The following is a 27,870-nucleotide window of genomic DNA, read 5'->3' on the forward strand; positions in this document are numbered from 1 at the left end:
AGAACGTGAAACTGTTCGAATGTAATAATGATTTAGGGAACTTTGATGTAATCTAGGAATTTTTAGACGTAGCTTTGGAGACTTTCAGGTTTTCATTTATGAGAGCACTGCCCAAATGAATGATCATCATGAAACTCAGGTAAGGTTTATTTCAGTTGACTCATATCTATTCTTCAGGGTAAACTATTTAATACTTTTTACGGCAATTACGTGACCTGTTTATTGGTTTTGAAGTAACATTTTTAGAAGTAGCCTACTCGATTTTTTCAAAAAGTGGTATCTTCACTTTCAAGTGGCATAAAAATGACTATTATGTCAACGAGAAGTGCTTTTATCAGGATTCGAGTGTTGCTACTATCACCGCATTATGTATATACCACAAGTTTTGCAGATTGTTTTATGAAGTAGATTGCGCAGCATCGGATGCAACCTAATTAGTACCATGAACAATTTGTACCGTCAGTTCGTACCTTGAAAAGATCGAGAAAAAATTTAAAAAAAGCCGAAGTCGCTGATCACAGTTTCTGCAAACATTTTAAAATTTTTTCGCAAACAAACAAAAACTCCTAGGATCATTTAAAGAAATTTTTAAATGTTTGCGGAAACTTTGATCAACCCTAATCCCGAACCCTTTTAAAATGTTTGCGGAAACTCTAATCAAGCCTAACTCTTTTAAAACGGTACCTCTAAATACCCATTGTCAGGCATTGTCGGGTATTGTCAGGCATAGTAGGCTTTTTGGGGGTTTGTGGAGCATTTTCAGGGGTTGTCAGGTATTGTGGAGTAGGCTAACTACTTTCAGGTATTGTTGGGAATTTCCAGGCATTGTCGATCATTACCAGTGGTTGACGGGTTTGTTAGGCATTATAGCATTTTCAGGGGTTGTCAGGCATTGTAGAGTAGCTACTTTCAGGCATTGTCGGTAATTTCAAGGCATTGTCTAGGATTTGTCTAATGCCCGACAATGCATGACAATGGGTATTTAGAGGTACCGGTACCCCTTTTTAAATGTTTGCGGAAACTGCGAGTGCGATCGGCGACTTCAGCAAACTCTTAGGATCATTACCAGAAATTTTAAAATGTTTGCAAAAACTGCGGAAAAATGGAAACTGCTATCAGCAACTTCGGCTTTGTTCTATTTTTTTTCACTTGATCTTTTCAGTTTGTTTGTTTGCGGAAACACCCTAAACCTTAACCCTTTTAAAATGTTTGCGGAAACTGCGTTCAGCGACTTCGGCAAACTCTTAGAATCATTACTGGAAAACTTTAAAATGTTTGCATTACCGGAAATTTTAAAATGTTTGCGGAAAAACGGAAACTGCAATCAGCAATGTTCTATTTTTTTCTCTCGATCTTTTCAGTTTGTTTGTTTGCGGATACCGATGCCTAGCTAATCGATATCTAATCCTTTTAAAATGTTTGCGGAAACTACGGTCAGCGACTACAGCTTTTTTAATTTTTCCTCTTGATCTTTTCAAGGTAACTGACGGTACGAATTGTTCATTAGAGTGGAGTGAAAAATAAAAAAAATTGATTTTCAAAAAGTGGTCTTGATATATGGCCCCAAATATCAAATGAAATACTTCTATCATAATTTTGGGTTCTTGCACCCTCTAGTGGCCGTGCAATTTCACCAAACAAGCTGAAAATAGCTAATTTTGCCATATCTTGATAACCGCTTATACTAGAAAGTTACTTTTTGGCTTAAATGCTGCAGAAGTAACATGTTTCTATCTTATTTCCAAAGAACTTTCTCTTAAAAATGTACAGAAAAAAGTTACAAGCAAATTACTGATTTTTTAAAGTAAAATCAAGCACTGATGCAGTGGGTGCGATGTCAAAAGTGTATAATGATTGATCTTATGACTGTGAAACATACCCCATCAAGTAGAACTACTTTTAAAAACTTACTCAAACAAATGAAGTCCTCTTCTAGTATAAATACACTTGATCTTAGCAATCAAAGAATCAATAAAACAGTCTAGTTTCAAAGTGGACTTCGAGTAACCCACTATTTTTATGGCTGATTCACACTGTCACAGTTCGGCTTCAATGAGGCAGAATATAGTTTTGTCTTAGAAATTCTTAAATAAACTGAATTCATTGTGTGCATATTAAATTTGTATTTCAAATGTCATATTGGAGTCAAAACGCTTAGTGTGAATCAGTCCTTCACATTCTTACAAACATGCTGTTGTATGGTTTGTATCACACAACTCCATATTGAAAACACAAAAATTTCAAAGCTGGTTTCAGCATCACACAGTATTAGTCTGCACAAACATTAAAATCATGTTTGGTATTGAAGAATTTCGTCAGCTTTCGGGACTTTAGTTTTTGTCTGATAGTGATGAGGCCGTCTCTACGTTTTAATCCAAATACATGAGCAGATGCTTGATATCTTTGAGGTTTAAGTTGACAACTTCCCAGCTAACATACCCTAATCGGGCCGGTATAGGGCCAATGCGGTGTTATATCGGGTCCCTTTATTGGCACGATACAGTAATCTATACAGGCCCGGTAAGAAAGTGCAAACAAGTTCTATACTGGGCCGATACAGTATTACTACAGTTGCCGGCACGATGCCATTACCCAACCGGTATTTGTACCTTTAACATACTCTAATCGGGCCGGTATAGGGCCAATGCGGTGTTATATCGGGTCCCTTTATTGGCACGATACAGTAATCTATACAGGCCCGGTAAGAAAGTGCAAACAAGTTCTATACTGGGCCGATACAGTATTACTACAGTTGCTGGCACGATGCCATTACCCAACCGGTATTTGTACCTTTAACATACCCTAATCGGGCCGGTATAGGGCCAATGCGGTGTTGTATCGGGTCCCTTTTTTGGCACGATACAGTAATCTATACAGGCCCGATAAGAAAGTGCAAACAAGTTCTATACTGGGCCGATACAGTATTACTACAGTTGCCGGCACGATGCCATTACCTAACCGGTATTTGTACCTTACACCCTCGTTCTGGCCTGTACAATGCCATTACTCAGCGAATATCACTATACGATGCCAATAATGGGCCAGGGCAATGCCATTTATCTGCCTGTACCTCTAAAAGATACCATGCCTGCGCCTACACCATGCCAATACCTACAAATGTACAGTACAGGCATATACAATGCCATCACCAAGCCTGCATCAGTAACCCTAACCCGTACTTTCAAACAGAAACAAGACAATTCTTATGTGAAAATTTATTGAACATATGAGCAACCGATGGTTCGTCTTTTCCGTCCCCCTTCGCGGTCATTAAAATTTCACATCCAAGTGCTGATACATTTTTCTATGGCACTTTCAGTGGCATCATCCAAGCTCGGTGTTCGCATAACAGCACCTGTAAAAGCAGATATTTTATTGTCTCAGAATAAGTAATGTTTACAGAATCATGCATCAACACCATTATTAGTCGGCTGCATAGCTGAGTGGTGAGAACCCTGGAACGGCAATCGAAAGGGCGCCGGTTCGACACCGCTCGAGCATGCGGCTGTGTCTGTGGTAGGACACTTAAAGGCATGCCTGAAGGTGGACACGAAGATTGGCTACCTTGCCTTCCCGTCCACTTAATCTAAATCTTCAACCACCGGGTGTAAACCTGGATACGACAAACAAAAACATTATTATTCAGTCCAGCCGTGATGGCGTGAGAAGTGCGACATGGAACTTGTCGTAGTAAGGCGCACTTTGCTACTGCTGACGATGCCTACTCACCTTAAAAGCAAGGTGTTTAGAAGGCATGACTGTGTCACGTTCCACCCGATGTATTGATGCAGACAATATCCCTGACATAAAAGCGTCACGAATCGCTTCATTGCGGCAAACTTTCGCGGATACGGCTTTATAATTGCAATCTCGAGATAGCCGCTTCAAGTTTAATACGTAATCATCTAATGACTGTTCTGCCTGTTGTTTGCAGGTCATTAGCAAATGTCTGGCAAATATGAGATTATTTGGTTTCACGTATAATCTTTCTGAAGTTCTTATTGCAAGGTCTTAAGTATTACATTCACTGGTGTAATCGTAAACATCCTTATCAACGTGGGCGATCAAACATCGCAGTTCATCGTCATCACTGATCTCTGGTTCAGCTGGAAATACTGCAAGAAAATTTGCGAATGTTCGATGCCAATGTTTCCACTCTTTACTAGCTTGATTAGAGTTGGGATCAGCGCTGAACAAACTGGGATTTATAAACTTGCTATCCATCTTCAATTAGTTCGTTAAATTGCCGTGAACTAATACATACTTTATTACGCAAGCTTATATTAGCTTTAACAAACTAAATGGAACATCTAAATGAATATAAGCAAATGAATTAAGCTTAGTACTTCAGACAATAAGATTATCAACCTGAACCGCACCTCAACATAACAAGCAAGTAAACAGAGTGGGAGCGCCAACTGAACAGTTGCGTTGGCCAAAGGCATTATGCGTGGAACGCGGCAGGAGTTTCTACTGTAGCATACAACGCAAATCACACGACAAACAGCTAAACTCGACTGCAAGCTTTCTCAAAAGTTTTCTTTCTCTCTCTCTCTACCACGCACAAATGTAGCCACCTGGCTTAACTCGCACGCGAAGTGTGTTCCCGTTCCCGTTAGTAGTAAACTGAAAACCAGTGATGCCAGGTTGGTTTTTGAAAACAAGCAAGTGAATCTAAAAAACAAGCCCAAAACAGCCAAATCAACACAAAAACAAGCCCAATAATTTGCAACCAAACTGTAGCTACAGTGTACAGTGTTGCCTTTACCAAACTGTACTGTGCCAATATCAGCTGTACTGTGCCAACACCTTACCAAACTGTACTGTACCATTGCAACACCGGATTGCCATTATAAACTGTAGGCCTACAGGTTTGCCTTTACCACACAGTACTGTGCTAACACCGGATTACCCTTACACAAACTGTACACTTTTGCCGTTACACAAATTGTACTGTGCCAGTAGGCTACCGGATTGCCCTTAGACAAACTGTACAGTTTTGCCGTTACACAAACTGTACTGTACCAGTAGGCTACCGGATTGCCCTTACACAAACTGTACAGTTTTGCCATTACCAAACAGTACTGTGCCAATACCGGATTGCCCTTACACAAACTGTACAGTTTTGCCATTACCAAACTGTACTGTGCCAATACCGCATTGCCCTTACACAAACTGTACAGTTTTGCCATTACCAAACTGTATTGTCCCAATACCGGATTGCCCTTACACACACTGTACAGTTTTGCCATTACCAAACTGTAATGTGCCAATACCGGATTGCTTTTACACAAACTGAACTGTGCCAATACCGGATTGCCCTTGCACAAACGGTACAGTTTTGCTATTACCAAACTGTATTGTGCCAATACCGGATTGCCCTTACACAAACTGTACAGTTTTGCCTTTACCACACAGTACTGTGCCAGTACTTGATTGCCCTTACACAAACTGTACAGTTTTGCCATTACCAAACTGTATTGTGCCAATACCGGATTGCCCTTACACAAACTGTATAGTTTTGCCTTTACCACACAGTGCTGTGCCAGTACTGGATTGCCCTTACACAAACTGTACATTTTTGCCATTACCAAACTGTATTGTGCCAATACCGGATTGCCCTTACACAAACTGTACAGTTTTGCCATTACCAAACTGTACTGTGCCAATACCGCATTGCCCTTACACAAACTGTACAGTTTTGCCCTTACAACATTGTATCGGCCCGATACAGGCTTTGTATCAGACAAACTGTATCATTTTGCCGATACAATACTGTACGTTGCCGGTATTGGCCCGATACAGTGCAAACGTTACCGATACACCCGATACACGCAGACACAAATACAGTATTGGCGCAATACTGTGATGTTTGCTGGGTTGGTGAAAATATTTAGCCTTGATGTTAATAACTGGAATTTGGAACAATCTGATGTTGGTATCAATGTTGCTGTTTGGAGGTTTGGGTTCATTTACATACCCACCTTCAAAGTTGTCAATTGGAATGTGGTATTGTGCGTTTGATTTACGCATATCTGTGATCTTGTTTATTGCAAGTCATCGGAGGTTGCACTGCAGTTGGTTGGATAATTCAGCTAAAAACAAAAACGGAAATAATTGTAACGAACACTTCATAGGTGTCATGAAAACAGGGTGGGCAAAACATATTTTGTTAAAATAAAGCCCACCCTATTTCGACGCCTATGTACGCTGGTAGCCTGGTACGCACCGCGACTGTTTGATGGGACTGCTTTCTATGCTGTTTTAACGATCTCGGCTTATGCATTTCAACATCCATCTGTTCTATTGCAGTTCAAACAACTGTGTCGTACAGGAGGAAAAAGCCTATACGACACGGTTAATCGATTGATGCCTCAGGTGATGTTAAACGAAGTCGCAAATTACGTCTCGCGGACCGGGAAGGGGAAAATAAATTAAGTGGAGAGAAAAAGTTTTCTTTTGATTCCATGCAAAACTTAAAGAACATGGTCGTAGTTTGTTTAAGTTTTGTATTCACCTTTTGTTGGTATGATATCGTCTCCAGAAAGAATACTTACTGTTCATGATTAATTTTCAATGAAATAACAACCTTGGATATATCATAAGTTTTGCAGCATCTCAAGTTTACCTTTTTCGTAATCTTTTTTGTCAATTTGCTGTTTACTATCCCTGATTAATGCCTCAGTCTAGATCTAGTTGAAAAACACCTGCTGTTTACTCGTGTGCAATAAAAAAGATGAGATTAGCAGGGAAGGGTGGCCTTCTCTGCGAAAAGGTCGGGAAGGCCGACCTTCCTGGGTTCGGCGGCTATGCTTATGGTGATGTCCTCGCTTTTATTTTCATTACAGCTCTCCTGATGATCATGCCACTCACGTGAAACAGACTGTAGACTCTGTAGAGCAACGTTCTTAACCTTTTCTGACCCGTTACCCCACTTTAAGCAATTAAGCATGTTGGGCATCTTAAATCTATTATTTGTCTATTAAATCCCATAACCTTGTCCATTTGCCCTGCAAGCAGTTCAAGGCGTTTATGTCAGAGAAAAAGTCGCACAAATAAGCAACCTTCGACAAGAACACGTTGTTCTGCATCTTCTCGTGAAGACTTCCAAACAGCAGCATAAAATTAATTCCATTCGTACCAATTTTATTAGTCTTTGGCAATCAATTGAATGGAATAGCCAAAGCCAAACCCAACAATGATTTAAGTTTGATTAAAAATTGGTAATAATTTGCACTGTCCTGCTCATTGCCCTCTGGAAGACCTCAAACTTCCCCAGATTGAGTAATTACCCATAGGTTAAGAGCTGATGACCACTGCTGTAGATGATTGTGTAAAAATAAAAATCGATGTAACATTATTTGTTTACAAAACTGCTTTACTTATAGATGTTGTCCAGAGCAATACGAAATCATGCACTCTACAAGAAATCGACCACAAACTGGGCGACTGGTTTAAGACGTGGGAAGACCGCGATGGGGGCCGGCTTAAACGTCTTGCTACAAAAAGTACTGCGGGTATGTTCATTTGTTCTCTTCGTCACTGACAAATCGTTACTATTCTCTCAATAAGGGCAATAAAAGCATTTTTATTTACTTAACCAGCGACTAGTTTATTGCTGGAGCAGAACTTCAAGAAATATACACACATTTTAAGACTTGACTTCGAAGATCTATCAAACGATAACAATAATAATTTGCACTGGCCATTAATGTTAGAGGTTGATAGAACATAACGGTATACCCATTCCCCACCCCATCGTATAGGCTACGAATTACAGAATTAAAACATACTGAGGAATGTTAGGATGTATTAAAAAAATGCTTGTTATTGTGACATAACCGGGTGTTGCATACACATATCCATGGGATATGTAGCAATTAGAGTCTGTTCTTTCACGGTGCTGTAAACACGACCTAATTTGCACTGTACAGTATATTTTCTTTCATCCCTGTTTTCTTTACAAATGTTGCATATTGTTTTATAGGTACTTGCGTTTGAGGCCGCCACAGATCACGTTGTTACATCCAGGCGCAGTCTTCTGATGAGGCATGAAGTACCTCAGTCCACTGTGTTTTTAGACTTTTATGCATGTCTTGTCGTAGCTGTGAATTGTGCATGGGTGGTGCATTTTACCATTCGAATAAATGTATTTTTCAACAACTTTACGTTTGTTTACATCATTGACTTAAATTTGCTCAGTACAAGAAGGTGGTCATCGTATTGGCATATGGATCATCAGGACAGTGTCAACTTGAAATTGCAGGTTAAGTTTAACCAACGTTGCTCATCTACAACGATTAGTGCAAAATATGTATGGCCAACTGCGACGAAAAGTGCAAAGTGCGTTTGGCCAGCGTAGGTACCAACGATGAACTACGTTGGCAGTAGAGTTGGGATTACGTTGGCCCAAAGATTTTAAAATAAGTCGGCTCAACTGCGACGAATGGTGCAAAATACGTTGGGCCATCGTAGGGTACCAACGATGAACTACGTTGGGTGTAGAGTTGGGATAACGTTGGCCCAAAGATTTTAAAATAAGTCGGCCCAACTGCGATGAAAAGTGCAAAATACGTTGGGCCATCGTAGGGTACCAACGATGAACTACGTTGGGTGCAGAGTTGGGATAACGTTGGCCCAAACATTTTAAAGAAGTTGTCCCAACTGCGATGAATGGTGCAAAATACGTTGGGCCATCGTAGGGTACCAACGATGAACTACGTTGGGTGCAGAGTTGGGATAACGTTGGCCCAAACATTTTAAAGAAGTTGTCCCAACTGCGACGAATGGTGCAAGATACGTTGGGTCAACTTCGGCCACAGCGTAGTGCCAACGGAGGAGCATTATTTTACCAACTGTCACACTACGTTGGGCCGAAGTACAATGTTTGCTGGGTAGTGACAAGCTTTTAGTGGTGTATCGCGTTGCACCCCATTTTCGACAGCTTTGAGGCTATTTTTACAGAAATATAATTCTCGAATAGACGTTTCCTGAAGACTGTTTCTTTTCGGTCATTACATACAGACGAACGGATCTGGGAATCTTATGTTACAATTTTCCCACGAAGAGATTATGGTTTACCGCTGTGACCAAGCAGACATATGTTACGGTACACTAAAATTTTTTTTTTACCCTCCCATCCTTGTCTTAATTGCAGCATAATGAATTTATACTGATATTAAAGTAGCACTCAGCCTACCAGTAATCTATCTAAATCACAACAATAAACGACAATAACAAAACAACGAAAATAGCAGTGTAAGCATGCACGGGTGGCGACGATGTCGTCCCTTGCCGATGTCGTACCTTCTTATATCGGGACGCGCAATAATATACGCCGACAAAAATTGCTTCATATGCGGCGCGCTGTTGGATTTTAGCTCGAGCGTCAATGCCCATGTCGTCCCCGGTGAGTGATCATAAATCACGCTGCCGAACAGACGTCATAATGCGGCGTGCTGTTGCATTTCAGCTCGAGCGTCAATGCTCATGTCGTTCCCAGTGAGTGATTGTTATAAATAACGTTGCCGAAAAGTCTTCATTTTCGCTGAGGTGTAGGCCACAAAAGTAGAATTGCTAAAGTAGGCTATTACATTTTAAATATTTATCGTGGTGTTTGTTACGTTATTCTTTCAATTTGGTACAACTTGAAGTTGTGGGATTAGTTGATGAACAAACGAATTATTTTAATTTCAAAAATAAAGATTAATTTCTAGGCTAATTGTTTTTTTTTCAAATGTCCGCTAGCCAGGGTTAATCATTTTGTTGCTGACGAGTGCACAGTTCTGCACAATCGAGTGAACAGTTTGTTTATTTATTATTATTTCTTTAAAATAACATACCTCGGACACGGTAGCCCACTGCTACGAGTGGCGTACCTATGCAAAATGGTGCCCACAGTAAAGTTTAAATGTTCGCCTTTTTTAACAATTGAAGTTAAATATTGCATACAAGTCTTTTTTGAACAAATCGTGAAGAAAATAAATGTAGCCTACTATGTTCCAGTTTCTGACAAATAAACCATTGATTGATTGATTCCAATTGTTGCTGACTGAACGCAAAGTGAGCCAGGAGAGGCACAATGTTGCTTTTACAACGTCACAATTCCATTATTTAACATTAGCTACAGTAAAAGAGAGACCCTTTTTAATCTTTGTTGGGCGTGTAGCGGACGCGGTAGTTAGCACGCGCGCTCATATGCAGCCGTCCGTGCTGACGGCGACATTCCTGGGCAGAACCGAGATCAGAACTGGCGAGGAATGACCAGGACACGATAGTCTTCTTCACTGCCTATTTTATTGACTAGTTGACGGAATAGTACTTGACCACAAGATAGAATCCTTTAAGACTGCGTTGTTTATTAACTTGACTGCTAGTTTCAGAAGAACAGAAATCTAAACATAGCAAAAAGAGAACACCGAACTATTGACAATCCCGCTACCGAAATACTAGCATGCTGGCGTACTACATTAGGAATCTCATCACAACAAAAAGAACTTCAACTTTGGGGAAAAGAAACTTCGTTTACGACTGCATCTTCCAGAGAACAGAATACTGCATATTACATTTCACCATTTAACATTCTTGATTACCAAACGGAATAATAGCGAGTCTGAGTTGAATAATCCTCGAATCGTCTCGAACAGTATAGTATAGTAAGTGATTAGTGAAGGATCATAATTGCAGTTTCTTTAAAAGAACTCTAGTTTAAATTGGAGAGGCGCATCCACAGGCATTACCAATTCAACATGCGATCATCTAACGTAACGGTGGATTCACTAGTCGATGAAATACAGTGGTACTGCGATTCAGGCACAATGCAAAGAAGAATTACAAGACTGCATTCCGAAAGTACGCGTTATTTGTTGATTGGAAATGAAGATTCTGGAATACGACATGACGTCACAGTGACGCGCGTCGCGTCAGAGAAAATTAGCTCTCGGGCGCCACAGGCGCAAATTAAATTTTGAAGAAATTAGAAATCACAAATTTTAATTTTTACCAACCGATTTTTGCGCCCATGGCTCAAGCCATGCCCATACCTTAGGTAGGCTACGCCACTGCAGTGCTACGGCCAGGGCCGGATTTACCAATAGGCTAGGCAGGCTGCAGCCTAGGGCCTCAACGTCCAGGGGCCTCGAAATTCGATCTCAAAGTTTGTAATTCTTTTAAAAACTTGACAAGTTTAAACCCTACCTAAAGTACTTATATATATCAAGCTTTTCAGAGTAGAAAACTCTATACACAAGTTGCAAACAGTCATTATTACGTCGTTACTCGTTTGCATCATAATAAAGACAATTAGCTTATTGCCCGCTTTCTGCTGGAAGCTTCTATGTTAAAGTGCCGCAGTCTTCTCTGCAAAAAACAGTATGAAATAATCCAGTGGTTTTCTTGGAGAATCTATAGTGTTTTTTTTTAAATTTTGAGAATGGCAGAATAAACTTTCCTTCTGTTGTTAACGAAGAAGATTTAGATGATTTGCAAGAAGAATAGGGAGCTTTGCCTCAAGCGTGCAATGCTCTGCATGATAGTGATAACCTTAGCCCACCAGAGTTTTGGCTAAAACTGAAAATGGACAACCAAGGTTTAAAACTTTTAAAGGAAGCGTATCCGGAAGATGTTGACCCGAGTCCGGAAATTTACTGATGAACTTCTATGTGCAAGGAAAAAATTAACGCTGCCTTTCAATATGTGGAAGCAATATTAAGACTGTTTCTAAGCTTAATGGTCACTAACTGCTCAGGAGAGAGATCTTTCTCAAGGCTCAAAAGCATCAAAAATAAACTGAGATCGACAGTGTCTCAAGTTGCATGATTTTGCTTTGACGAAAGCTAGAATAAAAATTTGGTATCCTAGTCTTACTCTATTTGATGGCTGTAACTATTTCTTATGACCTCGTAATCAGTGGCGTAGCCAGGGGGGAGGTTGGGGGTTGCAACCACCCCCTTTGGCACGCGTGTGACGTCACGATATTGAGAATGATGCTTTCAGTCTCTTTATGTCTCTAAAACAAAGCTTGCCTAATTTTAAAAGAAAATGCATTAAAAAAGCGAGTTTTGCCAATACCAAACATTCAAATATCTCAGCCAGGAATTAGCAACAAGAAAACATAGAGACTTAGCTTTATTTCCGAAAAATGCTGAAAAAAACATTATCTTATTCTTTTGCTATGCCACCTGAGAGCACCATTTTACAAGAACGTTCATACCCACATTTTTGTTGAAAATGCTCTCAGAATGCACTAAATTCAAAGTAATTCTTCAAAATTTTCTGGGGGAGGCCCCCCAGAACCCCGCTGCTTGGTGTCGTTTTACGCGAATACGCCGTCAACCCCCCCTTTCAAAATTCCTGGCTACGCCACTGCTCGTAAATAAACTTTACAATTATTGTAACGGCTGTTTGATCAGAGAAATTAAAAGCAAAAACTGCCTTAACTAAATTTTTATTCTTTTAATTAAAAATTTGCACCCATCAATGTGGAAAATGAAAAGAACGAAGAGTTTAATGCACTCATATTTTTAACATTAAGCAATGACATGTGATGTTGTATAGAGAGAATTTCTGAGCTCAAAAATAGGGAGGGGCCTCACAAATGGAATAGCCTAGTGCCTCTCATAGTCTAAATCCGGCCCTGGCTACGGCCTAAGGCAGACATACAACTAGTGGCCTGTTGGGCCGTTTTTCACGTTTGTGTTTGTAAAAGTCCACTACAACTTTTCAGAAAGTTAAAGAAAAATCCATGAACCTCGCCATTTTTGGCACAGCCTAGTGGTGAGTCCTGGTAACTGATCAACAATCAGGCAAATGACAACACCTGGGACATGCAAGACCGGATTTAGGCTAGTTCTTGGTGAACAGACAAACAAGTGTAGGATAGCTGACCTGTTATGGACATTAGTTGATGTATTTTTACTTGCAAGCTAGGCTATGCTTCAAAACAAATTGGAGATATTTTCATTCAAGGTCTACTAGTCTACTCTAATCGTATAAAATATGATGAAAATATACAATGGTACCGGTACCTTAAACTTTTGTCACACTATGAAGTAACATTAGACTATTCTTACAAAAATTGTCAAATTATATCAATCCTACTCAGGCCACACAACCGAAAATACAATCAATAGGCCTAGGGTAGGCTACTCGTAGTTCATTGGGTTAAGTAAGTCAACTACGTGGTCTAGCGGCCTAGCCTAATTAAAACATTAGCCTACAGCTATGCGACATCAAGAGAGTTAAGTTAGGCTATGGCCTATCATATTGTTTGTTTTCAATAAAAAATGTAGCCTATCTAATGTAACCAAGCTGACCAGCAAACTAAAAAAAATTATCGTCAATGCAAACTGAGTAGGCTATGTAGGCAAATTTTGTACAATGTAGTCTAACTAACTGGTTATTACAGTCGAATTCGCCTATAACGGCACCTCTAGGGGATTTGCAAAAACTGACGTTATAGCCGAATTGACGTTATAGACGAACTACCGCAAACTATTCCACAACTGTCTTTTGATTAAAGAAAGAGGTGTATAATCCAGTCAGGGTTACTTTGTACCACCAAACTGACAAAGGGCAGGCAGAAAATACAGTAAACAAAGAAATTGTTTAAAAAAAAAATAATCTACAGCGAAAGGTACAGGAAATTTGCGCAATACAGCTCATTACATAGGCTACAGTAGTAGAGAAGTTCATTGTTTATTCGCAAAAAAAGGCATTGATCTTGCGCTGTTTCGGATTTGACACAGCTGTAGAGCTGCTTTTTACACGTGATAGTTTTTCACGCGGGGAAAAAAAAGATAATTAGTTTATAAAGTAGGCCTAACTTTAATACTGCACGTACAACTGTTGTTTTGAGATGTTTAAAGGTCAGCTGCTGTAGAGCTGCTTTTTACATGTGATAGTTTTTCACGCGAGAAAAAAGTTAATTCAGTTTATTAAAGTCCCTGCTGCGAACGACGTAGCAAAATAAAGGAAAGGCATTTTTCAAGCAGCAGCGCTTACTGGATTAAAAGACTGACCGTTCGTGGTGAAGGTGATGGCTGAAAGTGACGTTATAAACGAACAAAAGACATCTGGGGACCAATAAAGGGTGCTGTTACATGCGAATTGACGTTATAGGCGATGCTGTTGTAGCCGAACAACAATGTACGTAAAAGATAGGAATTCTACCGGGACCGAGCGAAATGTGACGTAATAGGCGAATTGATGTTATAAACGAAGCCGTTATAGGCGAATTCTACTGTATTAGCAAATGGGCGTTTTTTAATTCGATTCGAAAGGCTCTCACCCTTGAGGAAATCCTGCGTACGCCACTAAGTCTACATTACAGATGTGCGAAAAATAACATAACGCTAAAAAGTAACAGGTAATTTCCTTAACTCATATTAACAGATAAGCAAATTGAAATATAGCAGTTAAAAAAATTGCTAGTTAACCTAATTGCCTTCAACTTTTGACTTTTTTTTTTAGACAAACTAGATTAAAATTATGTCGTTTGCACAATTGTTGTTTTTAGTCACACGTTATCTGAGGTTCACTGTAGCCTAGCCTTTTGCTGCTTTCATGGTTTTGTTCTTTAACTGTTATAAAGTAACAGTTAAAAGTAGCAGTTCAGATTTTCAAAGTAACACTTATTTAAAAGTAACAGTTAAGCACATCTCTAATCTACATAACCAGATAACGTAGGTCGTAGGACCACACTTGTTGCATGTCATAGTTAATGTTTTTTTTAGCTGTTTCTGTGTTTTTTTGTTGTAGGTTAGATATGTTTATTTTCGCCCTTTATTTATTGCGTTTATTTATTGTCCGCCCCGTCAGCTCAGTGGTTATGCGCCCGGCACAAGATCACGCAGCGCAAGTGCGCGTGGGCGCGTGATCTTGTGATCTTAACTCCTCAATTGGGCCTAAATTCTTTCAGAAAGGTTTTGGGTGTACATTCATTATCTGTCATTATTGGGACCAGACCAGAAGCTGTTTCCTTGTATGCATAGAAAGTAAGATTCAGCCCAGTTTTCAAATGAAACCATATTGACACTTGATGATGCACACGAAGTTTGTGAAAGTAGAATGCTCTACTTGTTGAAGGCATTCTTTTAACTGCACTAGGCTCGACGCTCGGGATGTGCGCAGTGCCGGATTAAGGGTCTGCTGGCCTGTAGGCACATTTTATAAGTGGCCCGAAAATCAGGGTGGCCAACTAAAAAATTAGAATTACCAGTGTTGCCAAATCATTGTCACAAAGATCGTTGTTGCAACTATAACACAGAGTAGCCTACCGTGCAAAAACTTAGTCATATGCAGTGTTGTACGTTGACGGCGTCAACTTTTTGTTGACGCTGAGGCTAGCGCCGTCAATTTATTTTTCAGTTAACGGAAGTGATAGCGCCGTCAACTATTTTGTCGATTTTAAGCGTCAAGCTCTAAGCGTCAATTTTTGTTTTCATGGAAAATCTCGTTTCACAATAAGAGTTTCACAATGTATTCTTGCCAGCGCGACTCATCCGAATTACCAGTTTTTGCGTTGGTTGGAATGGCTCCCTGGAATACATGCGGAAGAAGTCCGCCAAATGGTGATCACCCATGTATTGAGAACGAGGGATCAGAGACTGAAAGCGAAAAATCCATGAATGGCATCGCGGACGTTGAATATACTTTATTTGAAGAGCTCTATGCCCCTGAAAAGAGCGATGTTGGTGCTGTGGACCCCGTTAAAAGATTTATACATGCTAAACTATCACAGCACGCTTGGAACAGTGATACCTTTTCGACTAAACGTTTTCAACTTGTTTTTGAAATACAACACACCAATACCAACCAGCGCTGCTGTGGAACGCATGTTTTCACTTGGAAAGGACAATATGCGCAGGGGCGCCGGAAGCGGGGGAGGGGAGCAGGAGGAGCGGATGCCCCCTTGCCCTCAAATTTCTATGGATGGGGAGGGAAGAGGGGGCAATGGTGCCCTTTTAAGGTCATGTAAGCTACTGCACACTTTGCAATATAACAATGCTATTCGCTTGTAGCCTAATTAGGCTATAATGTTCTATTTTTGCCTCAAAATAATATTCACGACACAAAATTCTCCATCACAGTAAGTTATATTACATCATTATAAAATAGCATGATGCCCTTCCGTGCCATTGTTCTTTGTATAGCGGACACTTGTATCATTACTCGATAATGGGCTGATAGATGAGCATTATCGCTATATCTTATCTTAAAACTTAAAATAAAATTGGCCTTTCAGCAACAAAGGTGCCCTTTTTTCATACTCCTGCCCCTCCAGTCAAAAATTGCTTCGGCGCCCCTGAATATGCGTCCCAAACGCAGCGGATTGTCAGACAAACGTTTTGAAATGCTTGTTTTTCTGCAAGGAAATAACTAATTATATAGGCTGAGCAGCTAATTACAATACAGTCTCAAAACATAATACCTGTTCTTTATTTATAGCTATTGTTAGCCTGAACTTGGTTGAAATATTTCCGTTTTATGAGACGCTGGCAAAAATAACGCTAGAAATTAGCGCTGACGCTGACGCCGTCAATTTCTTTAACCCTATTTCCTGTGACGTATTTTGGCCAGTTGACTTGCGGAGGGGGGGGTCGGTTCGACACTATCACTTTCAGCTCGTGTAACTCAAAAACTACGCAAAATAGATCAATCAAATTTTCCCATGATGCAGATAATTTATCTGACAACATAGCATCGAAAATCTTTTGCAATTTGTTCAACAGCGTAACTTGAAAAATCAAATAATTTGATGGTTAGTCATATTTTTTTATTTGACTTGAGAAATCGTTTCTTAATTACTTTATAATTGAGTGTGACGGGATAATTCCATTGTGTTGGATTTTAATCTCTTACGCGTGGACGTCGTCCACGCTTCAATGAAATCGTAATTGGCGTCTGACTTGCGTTTGCTTATTGTTTTGCCCGAGGCATTGCAAAAATCTTTCGCTTTGTCTCAACATTTGCAGAGAATGAGACAAAATCACGGCAAAATAAACTGTTTCAAGTCATTTTTGAGCCATATGTTATAGTCTACACATTTTCAAATGTACTGTCATCGCTTGATATTAAAACTAAATCAAGCAATAAGCTTTAGTAAACATTTTATTTGTAACAATTGTGTTCAGTTCAGTTTTCTTTTCACACTCATACTGTCCAATTTGGTTGGACTGTTGTATATTAGTTCAGACGTTGAACCAATGACAAAAAGTGATTTGCTGATTTGAAACAAAGTGATTGCTGTTCCCAATGTGCAAACCTTTTGATAAAAGTAATCAAGTTTTGGCCACAGCTTTCTGGTCCACTGAGACTACTCTGGTCAATCGACTCACGTTGCAAATAACTTATCGACATTATTGGGTAGGCTCACACTGAAGTTGTTTTGTGTAAAGTCTTGCTTGTGAAAAAGTCGAAGTAAAAACACAAAAATGAAGTAAGTTATATTTACAAAGTATTATATGATCATACATGATCAAGAAACACTTTGCAGTTTACAGCACATCCCAGGGAGCTATTTATTTGTTTTTAACATTGTTTCAACGTCTAGAGACGTTGAATCGATGTAAAAAGTATCTGATTTGCTTTCTAGCTAGCGGTTGATACAGAAAAGTAAGGTAGCCTATTGGTGTCACATGGTGTTTGAACCACAACCTATCCAAAGGTAGTTACTTGCTTCGATAGGAGCTCGTTCCAACTTGGACCTTCATGCACTTCAAAAACAAAAAGTGTCTACAACTCCTGACTGATAAACTATGTCACGATGCATTACAAAACTGATTTGTTTCCATACCTACCAACAATGATCACTTTGAATGAAACAATTTTGATACAGTGAAGTGACAATAATCGTTTAGTCAAATCGTATTGGTAGGCTATAGAAAAGGTTGTTTGTACATTGCCAAAGGGAACTCCCGTTCTGCGTGACAAACTCAAAGTCGTGGCATAACGATAGGAAAAATAAATACATTTAGCAAGATATCAAATCTTGCAAAAAAAATCTTTTTTAGGCTGATTGTTATTATCATACAAAAAAAAATCACTAAAATTTTGACTTTTTTCTTCGGCAAAATTGAAGGTTTTTGATATTTTGAAAATGCACGTTTGTGTCTAAGCGATTGAAACGGCTTTTTTATGTTGTCAACTAGATTTGCAAGATAAGGTTTTCTACATGTTTTTCTAATTTGTTGGACATGCATTTTGTGTCAAGCTATTTCTTACGCATTAGAAAATTTCTTTCTCTTCAAATTTTGAAATAACATTTTAGATGCAGTTTGCGGTTGACGGCATTACTGCAAAAGCCATCTTTTGTAATTGATACATATCCAAAAACAAAAGGCGCATAAACTACTGCTGGCTGATAGACCACGTAACAATACATCATAATGATGTTTTTCCGAACCAAAGAGCCAGAAAAACAATTTTGTTGTATATTAGTTCAGACGTTGAACCAATGACAAAAAGTGATTTGCTGATTTGAAACAAAGTGATTGCTGTTCCCAATGTGCAAACCTTTTGATAAAAGTAATCAAGTTTTGGCCACAGCTTTCTGGTCCACTGAGACTACTCTGGTCAATCGACTCACGTTGCAAATAACTTATCGACATTATTGGGTAGGCTCACACTGAAGTTGTTTTGTGTAAAGTCTTGCTTGTGAAAAAGTCGAAGTAAAAACACAAAAATGAAGTAAGTTATATTTACAAAGTATTATATTCTTGAATCAACCACAGTTTTAAAAAAAAATAGTTTGAACAGGTTTCATGTAATAGAAACTACAATTGATATCATCGCGAAGGATCAAATAGCTGTGAAAATCACTTCGAGCAATTGTTTGTTATGATTTTCATTTTTCATCATGCAAACCAAGGTGAACCTCAATATCATATTTTTATGCCAAACGATAAAAATCGTTTTTATTTTTTTTAGTTACTTTTAGGAGACAAGGAAAACAATCCGTATAAAAAATAATTCAATTCAACATATTTCCCTTATTTTGTCAGATATGTATTTCGTTCAACAATTTTTTAGAAAAATTGCTGAGTATGGTATCGCGTTTTAGATGCAGTCAGAGAATGCAACTTCGCGGTTGATGGCGTTATTACAAAAGCCAATCTTTTGTCACGGAAATGTATTCGAAAACAAAAAGGCTCAAAAGGGGCTGACTGATACGTTACGTTGCGATACGTTACAAAAACAAGGCATTGATTTCAGATTTTTTCAACCCAACAAACAACTTTGCTCCAAATGACATAAACATCCAAATTTATTGAGAAAATGATATATGCCTACACCTTTTTGAGGTAAGCTTTTGTGAAAATAAGCTTTTGAAGATCAACATTTGAAAACAAAGTTTGAAATTATTGAGTTGGTCCTAATAGTGTTTCTGCTGAGATATATCAAAACTTTTCAATCCTCGTAGAGAAAAAATAATTTTGTTATCTCTCAAGCAACTGCAAAATTACCATTTAGGTAAAGATTCATTGCTGACAATACAGTATGTGCAATGTTTGTCAAAGCACAACAATTTCGCTGCGCGTGTTTTTCCACAAAAGCAGAGCAGTTTAGATAGACGATGTCAAGTTCTTTTCAGTATCCTTCAATCTCTCGTTTTTATAAAAACGTTTTAACAACATCCATAAATATTTATGTGAATATAAGTGTACCGGTACATGCAGAAGTTTATTGGCGGGTCAAAAACTCACTCCTTGTTGCTTTCCAACAAGAAATCAACAAAAAACTTCCCACATCAGTTTGTTTGTTTTGTGAGATAAACAGAATTTAGTCAAGAACTTTCCTACTGCTTCTTGTTATAAGTTAGAAACAAAATGTATTCGCCATAGAAAACAACGTAAAATTACATTTTTTTCAGCATAGCTTATCGGATACTCTCTGATAATTTCAAAGCAACTCAGATGTAATTAAAAGATTAATCAAAGCAACTCAAAACTCGAGTTTGCAAACAAAAGGCGGAATCATTACGGTCGAATGCTTTACAACAAAGCCAACTCACGAGATATCTGCGTCGCAGTTCCGCGCACGACGGCGCTCAGTAATCCTATTAATCCGTATAATTAGAAAACAAAAGGACTAGCTAGTAGCAGGCTAAAATATGCGAGTATGTTATGAAAATCATGTCATATCTCTAAAACTATAGACAATAGCAATGCCATTTAAAGCGGAATAAATACTTGAATAATTTTTAGGAAAAGTCAAAAATTTTCAAAGGTGTGGATTGCGTAGTTCTTTAGTGATATTGCTTTGAAAAGCGCCAAGTCCACCCGACCCCCCCCCCCCCCACAGGACAAAGGGTTAAGAGCTTACGCAGTCCTTTACGCCGTCAAGTTTTTAGGCAATTTGCGCTGACGCTGACGCCGTCAAATTATTTCAATGACGCGTACAACACTGGTCATATGCTTAACTAAATAACAACTTGCGCGTTTTTGCGATTGAAAACGCGTTAACTAATTTTTGGAGGTCAATATTACGGAGTAGATCGCTTTCAATACACAAAAGTGCCTGTGTACCAACCAAGACGTTGTTGACACTTTCTTGATCGTTTGACGTCTTTAATTGGTTTTAGTTGTGAAAACGAGCGTTTCCCCGAGCAATTCGTAGCCATTAGAGACAAGTACATTCTAAGTGCTACTTCCCTGGTCGGAAATGCATTATAAACATCAGTTTAACGATTTTTGCAACCTTTAATTTATCTGGAAAAACAGAGTTGTTAAGATATAGCCTATACTTATTAGTCGGGGCGCAAAAGTCAATAAAGTCCAATTTTTTTAAGGACCTTGTCTGATGTCCACGAATCAAAGAATAAAGTTGTTTTCAGCACCTAGGGGAGTGTTTCTCAGAAGCTTATAGGTCAAAATAAAGTCAAAATTTGTCAAATTATGATTTGTCATATTATGGCTTTTGACAAACTTTTTGTGTTTCTTGAGAGTAATTTTTGTCAAAATCCTTGTGGGAGCATTGTAAATCAGGAACTGCGACACAATAGACCTTTTGCACATTCAAAATCACCAGAGCGTGACGTTTGAGTTACGCGGAGTCTGAGGGTTGAGAATCGCTTGTTTACTACGGTTTATGAAGGCGTTTCTTGTTATTGCAAGCAAGCGTGAGGTCGGTGGCAGGTGAAAGTAAATTTTTTGTGTTTATGAATTGTTGTAGATTATCGGCACACTTCAATTCTTGTTCGTTTTAATCATAGTGTTGGCTAATAGACTAGGAAAGGCAATTTAGGACGCCATTGTGAAGCGTGTGCATTTTGACCGGGAATTATGGACCACGATAGTGGCACCTTGTCTTGCAACATTTTATTTTCATTCTGCATAACATAATATGCAACGAACCAACCACATTTTATTGATGATACCAAGCATAGTCACTGGTATTTTCCTGTCGAAGATGTGAAACTGACAAATTTTTTTATGGTCCTCTCTACATGAATGCGATGGCGTGCAATACTTCGTTTATTCAACACTTTGTCCTCACTCATTTGAGGCCTTCTGCCTAGGAACGGTGAGATATTCAAATGTAGGCTAAGTCTTTTTCTATAAGAAACCCTTTATCGGCCATAACAGCATCATGACGTGCAGTTCATTAGCAGCTATTTTCTGCTTCAAAAGGTGAAAAAATCCACTCCTCTGATATATTTCTTTGTCACTCACATTACCAGTGTACAACTGAAATACAAACATATTACCCTCATTTGGATCAACTCCCACTAATGCCTTTGCAGTGTTCGTACTTTTATAGTTCGAGTACGTTTGCAACTGACGGTGAAGTGAGGACAGTGTTTCGAGACGTAGGCCTACTTCAGTGCAGTCGATGATGATCATGGTGCTTGGGTAGTCCTTTTAGAAGTCTGGCTTCATGGTTGCTATGATAACGTCACGATGAGGGAATATGTTCAAACCAATCAACCTTAAATACATGAGGTGCATTCATGAATGAAAAATACGATGTACAGTACAGTACAAATGCAGAACTAATACCAAATCTTGTGCTTTAAGTCTGTATAAAACAAACCCAGGCGAAGCTTCAACACCAGCAAAAATTCAATCTTCCACAGCTAATCTATGTAGATGCAGTGCTCCTGTAGCATTTTGAGGTATTTCGAAAGTAGCTTCGTCATTAAGTTCTGCATCAATATTTTGATTTGCATGCTTAGCTTTTGAAGCTGTATAATTCAAGAATTTCTTCCTATCTTTGCCTGGCAAGATCGCTTCCAATATAGCAAAGAACTGGTCGAAGGTTTACACTTCTGTGGCCTAAGTTTACAACTTAAAAGAGTTTTATTTTCTGGCAAATTATACTGAAACACTGATACACGCCTGTAAAGACCACAAAACAACAGCTAAAGCAAACGTTAAACAATTTATTCGCCTGCAAACTACGCCACTAACCCTATCGCACAGCATTGTGAACAGCGGCTAGTCGTTCACGACTCCAACGTCACGCTCTGTTGGTTTGTTATGCAAAAGGTCTATTAAACCATAGACTTTGATTAAACCATATAACCCATAAAACAGGAAATATGTCACAATGCCCACTTGGATCAGCAGTAACTTTTCTCGCAAATTGTCCATTGTTTATTCATTGTTACGTATTTAAATAATTCTTATAAAACACTTCTCTTCACAAACATGGTCTTTTCGAAGATCAACAGTTTGGATTTTACGAATAGCCTACTGACATTCTGAAATACAAAAATGCCTAAGCAAGTTAAATCGCTTTCAGATTTAGACCTTTCTCGAGATTTTCCTGATGAATTTAATTTATCATGCGGAGAAAATCGAGGCAAAATGCCCTTTCCACAAGGACAAAATAACATAGTCTACCTAAATCTATCGCTATAAAACACCTTGACTTTTGGACAAAATATTAGGCTACGTTTGGGTCTGAAATTGACAAAATATTATGTTTGGGTAACTGGTATCAATTCAAGGAAGAACTGTGCACTCAACAAACAAGCAATTTCGTTAGGTCAAAATAAAGTCAAAAAAATATTTTTTTAGGTCAAAATAAAAATGGCCCTACTTATTAGTTTAGAAAATAAATATTTTGAAAACATGACTAAATTTCTATCGATTTTAAAGTGGCCTGGATTTTTGACTGGCCTGTAGGCACGTTCCTACTTTGCCTAATGGTTAATGTCTAAAACGTTTTTTGCCTAGACTGGATAAAGTGCAGGCCTTACTTATTAGAAGAAATGGTGTATTGAAAACGACAATAATAAAACGAAACAAACAGTTGCTTACCGAATTCTTACATATTCCCTAGTCACTCCAAATCTCCAGTTCTCCAGATTTATAAAACAATGACCACTCCAGTCCATGCCAAAACGTAAAAAGAAAGATCAACTAGCAAAAATTGTTAATGCATGGCCGGGTCACTCAAGCATGAAAATAGAATGGAGCAGAGATACAACAATAATATTAAATGGGCGGGGAATCGTTTCTAACATACCCACCCCCAAAACCAGAGTTTAACAAATGAGGGTTTTACCACTGTAAAACGATTACAACGAAGCAAAATACAAACCAACTAATTGCCACAAGGTGGCCAAATAAACGACAATGAACATGAATTATGCAAATATCGACCAGAATCAAAAATATTCGCGGTTAGCAAGGATCACAATTGCAACACAAAGGCTGGCTTGCATTACACACAAACTTAATAGAACATGCATAACAGTAGCCTACAGAAGGACATCGAAGACACGCCCAAGAGGAGTTAAAAAACCCTTTTGACCAACATGCTTAGCGATTGCTAAAATTAAGCACAAAAACATAAGTCTACCGACAACTGGAAGTCAGCATAAACGGATACACGAAAAACAAATGATAGCATACATGGTACCAGTGGCAGAAGTGGGGATATGGCATAAACAAAAGCACACATACAACCTAATACTGCACAATGCTATGACCAGCGCAAGTGACATTAACGTCAGAGCAAAAGTAGGCTACCAGAAAAAACACGCGACTGTTAAGTCGAGTCGTGATAATTAAGCAATGAATTGACAAAACACGAAAAATAATATCGCACATAGCAAAAGCATTAGTAGTGAGACAGGTGTGTGAAATAGTCAGACCAAAAACAGAGCTAGACTGCTACAGTGTAAATAACTGCAGGATGCAAATAGAAACAACACTATTAATGGGAGTCAATAACACAGTTATGGCAGAACTGCTGGATGCAAATGCATCGACGACGCCGCGCTAGCTGCGGTAGTGAGGAGCACAAGAATAATAATAGTAAAATAAACACAAACACGCAATACAATTCAAATATGAAACCTAAGCAGCATGAGCAATGTCAGTTGTGCAATCGTGCCAACCAGCCAGCCTAGAAAACAAAATTGTCATTTTAAAAGTCCATACTGCCCTCTAGCAGGCAGATCTTTCTGATGTCGCGAACAAACTCTGTACCGTCAGCAACCTTTACTCGCACGCGTCTGACAAGTTTATTAGTGTCCGGCATAACTTCCTTTACAATAGCCTTGGGCCAGTGCCCACGTTTAGTTGCCTCGTCCGTTACCAGTACCAAATCGCCTGGTTTCAAGCTTGGAGATGTGCCAAACCACTTTTGTCGGGGCTGCAACAGAGGGAGATATTGCAACAGCCATTGTTCCCAAAACTTGTTTGTGAGGTATTGGGTCTTTCTCCAAGAGCGTCGATAACCGTCAGCCTTCATAAAAACATCTGGCGGTAGGGTGTCACAAGCTGATCCGGTGAGTATCATACTTGGAGTCAGGGCTTGCAGATCATCTGGTGACGATGGGAGCGAAGTGATGGGACGATCGTTTAAAATTCTTTCAATCTCTGCTACCAGCGTTAGAAGGTCGAACTCATCCAACGTAGCGTTTCCTACCAGCGACCGCATCAATTTTCTTAATAAACGAAAAAATATTTCGTAGAAGCCGCCTTGATGTGAAGCACGCGGAGGGTTGAAGTGCCAGTTCGTTTCATGCCGAAGTAAGGCATCGGTGACTTTCTTTTGATGGAGGTTCTTGAGTCCTTGCCGAAGTTCGCGGTCTGCAGCAACAAAGTTTCCTCCGTTGTCACTGTACAGATCAGTAGGACAAACGTTTCTACGGCTGCAGAATCTTCGGTAGGCTTGAATGAATGCACTTGCCTCCAGGGATTGCACGACCTCAAAGTGCACAGCACGGGTCGCCAAACAATTAAAAATACAAACATATCGCTTAACACTGCTGCGGCCGCTCTTTACCATCAATGGACCAAGAAGGTCAGTGCCAGCAGCTTGAAAAGGAATGGATTTGTTTACGCGTGGAGCAGGTAAGTTGCCCATCTGCTGTTTTCCGGCGGTAGCTTTCCAAAAACGACAGTTCATACAGGAATGCAAGACCCTTTTGACAGCTGATCGCCCTTTGACAATCCAATAACGGGAAGCAATGGCGGTAAGGACTTGTGAGCATCCCATGTGTCCTTCTCGTTCGTGATACCTCATGATCACTAGATCGGTGATTGGGTGCTGATATGGGAGAATGATCGGATGCCTTCTTCCGCTTGACAGAGAAGATTGTTGCAATCGCCCACCAACTCTTAACGTTTCGTTAACAACATAGGGGTTTAGGGACTGTAGCTCCTTCAAAGCCACATGCTTCTTCAACTGCAGGTCGGACACGAGTTCCACCGGGGCGTCAAATCCTGGGTGGTTATGGAGAACTGCGAACACCGTCGGGTATGCTTGATGCTGGGCGGCTGTGACAATGGCAAGTTCAGCTTCGTCCATCTCCTCGACACTGAGCGAATCTGTCTTAACAGTCAAGGAGTCATCTCGGCATTTCCTTTTCAGGTACAATTTGAAGCGAAGCAACCATGCAACCGTTCTTTGCAGATCGTGGAAATGCGAGTAGCGGGTAAACAACCGACATAGAGAGTCTGAGTCCGTAATCGTGTGTTGCTGAGCTGAGCAACGTTCAATGTTTTTAACCTCTGGATCGTCTGACGAAATTCCGCCAACAAAGTCGGGCTGGTTTGGCCAATTGCTCGTGACATCATGCAAAAACTTAGGACCATTAAACCAAAGCTTAGCGGTATTAACTTTATCAGGCCAAACTCCCCGAGACGCGAGGTCAGCGGGGTTTAAGGTAGTCGGTACATAATGCCATTGATTGACACTGGTAAGCATGTGAATAGTGCTCAGCCTATTAGCCACAAAGGTGTGGAAACGAGTCGAAGTATTATTAATGTAACGCAGCACAACAGTTGAGTCTGTCCATAAGACAACACAATTGAATTTAAAATCACACTCCGTCAGGATAAAATTGCAGACTTTGGCAGCGAGCACAGCAGCAGTGAGCTCCAGGCGAGGTACGCTAACAGGCTTTAATGGAGCCACTCGAGCCTTGCCAAATAGAAAATTACAAATTACTACAGAATCATCATAAAACACTTTAACATAAAACACGACCCCATAGCCACTGGTACTGGCATCACAAAAACCATGCAATTCAAAGCGGATAGCACATTTACCAAAAAGAGTCAGGCTTCTAGCGATGGAAACACATTCAAGCTCTGGAAGGGCCTTTAACCAAGCTTCCCAATTAATGTTTACTGGCCCAAGGCCATTAAGGGGTTCATCCCAATCAAGTTGAGCGTCACATGCCTGCTGCAGGAGTTGCCTAGCAGGTAAAATGAAGGGTTGTATTAGACCTAGTGGGTCGTATGTTTGCGAAATCATGGAGAGAACGCCTCTCCGGGTGTTAGGCTTTTGTTGGATACTCACCCTCACCTCCATGCAATCGCTCGCAGCATTCCACACAACACCAAGGATTTTCTGCGTTGGAAGCTGGCACTGCGGCAGATCGACTTTCGACGCCAAGTCTTCCTGCAACACAGAACTCAAGACCTTTGCACTGTTAGACAGGAATTTAGTTAAATGGAAGCCGCCACTTTGTAATAGTTCACGCAGTTGTTGTATTAGTTCGATAGCCTGGTCCGGCGATTCACATGAATGACAAATATCGTCAACATAAACATTTTTTAAAACTGAGTTAACAGTGTTTTGATCGGCACCTGCTTCATTGTCTTTGGCAGTCATCCGAAGCGCGAAGGCAGCACAGCATGGCGACGACTTTGCTCCAAACACATGTGTTTGCATGCGGTAGTCGATAGGTTCCCGCTTGAGATCGTCGTCCGGATACCATAAGAATCGAAAGGCATCCCTGTCCCCTTCGTCTACGCGTACTTGGGAAAACATGGCCTTAATATCGCCCACAACAGCGATCGGATGTTGCCTGAAGCGAAACAATGTTCCTACAAGGTTATTGGTGAGATCTGGGCCATGAAGCAGCTTGTCATTTAATGACACGCCTTTAAACTTCGCGCTGCAGTCGAAAACGACTCTAAACTTGGCCGCATTGGTCGTGCAGTGATGGGGCACATAGCACGTCTTCCCTGGTGTGTCTACCACACCAGTTTCAAGTGGCACAGCATAGCCACATTTAACATATTCCTGCATTTTACCACGATACTTATTGAATAACTCCGGGTCAGCAATAAATCGCCGCTTCATTCCCTCTAAGCGCTTGAGTGCCATAGAGCGATTATTGCACAAGTCCGGGTCTTCATCCTTCCACAACAGCCCTACAGAATAGTGTCCATCCACCTTCTTCACCGTGTCCTGCATGATCTGCAGCGCACGTTTATCCTCAATTGAAGGACAGGGGGCCTGTGGCTCATCGATGTCATTAAAATCCTGCAACAATACATTTAACATTCTATCGCAAGACTCCTTTACGCTAAGAAAGTTTACCATTACTGGTGAGTTGAGCTGCCTATCGCCACCATCTTTCCCATATATGGTCCAACCCAGAAGGGTGTGCAGTCCGCA

General features: G+C 39.9%; 2 protein-coding genes across 3 annotated transcripts; one reads left to right on the forward strand and one right to left on the reverse strand.

Annotated features, from left to right (window-relative positions):
- LOC145771000 (uncharacterized) lies at nt 1–8,362 on the forward strand. Its single transcript, XM_082582740.1, has 3 exons — nt 1–139; nt 7,389–7,517; nt 7,988–8,362. Exons 1-3 carry the CDS (start codon nt 116–118, stop codon nt 8,360–8,362), a joined length of 528 nt encoding a protein of 175 aa, XP_082438866.1. The 5' UTR covers nt 1–115.
- LOC145770316 (uncharacterized) lies at nt 3,229–27,870 on the reverse strand. 2 transcript variants are annotated; one of them, XM_082581916.1, is made up of 3 exons: nt 23,265–27,870; nt 5,985–6,095; nt 3,229–3,355 (listed from the first exon to the last, which is right to left on the reverse strand). In XM_082581916.1, exon 1 carries the CDS (start codon nt 27,793–27,795, stop codon nt 24,379–24,381), a length of 3,417 nt encoding a protein of 1,138 aa, XP_082438042.1. In that variant the 5' UTR covers nt 27,796–27,870; the 3' UTR covers nt 3,229–3,355; nt 5,985–6,095; nt 23,265–24,378. The 2 variants fall into 2 exon arrangements, with proteins under 2 accessions (XP_082438042.1, XP_082438043.1); XM_082581917.1 differs by lacking the exon at nt 5,985–6,095 and having other exon boundaries at nt 3,260–3,355.

The sequence above is a fragment of the Aplidium turbinatum genome, chromosome 5 (assembly GCF_918807975.1).
Source record: "Aplidium turbinatum chromosome 5, kaAplTurb1.1, whole genome shotgun sequence".
In the NCBI taxonomy this organism is placed as follows: Eukaryota; Metazoa; Chordata; class Ascidiacea; order Aplousobranchia; family Polyclinidae; genus Aplidium; species Aplidium turbinatum.

Bases quoted from the DNA above. Each gene is read 5' to 3' on its own strand.
- LOC145771000 (XM_082582740.1), top strand. From the start codon at position 116: ATGAATGATCATCATGAAACTCAG. The intron at 140-7,388 runs GTAAGGTTTATT...CTTTACTTATAG, and splicing joins ATGATCATCATGAAACTCAG to ATGTTGTCCAGAGCAATACG. The intron at 7,518-7,987 runs GTATGTTCATTT...ATTGTTTTATAG, and splicing joins TGCTACAAAAAGTACTGCGG to GTACTTGCGTTTGAGGCCGC.
- LOC145770316 (XM_082581916.1), bottom strand. From the start codon at position 27,795: ATGGTAAACTTTCTTAGCGTAAAGGAGTCTTGCGATAGAATGTTAAAT.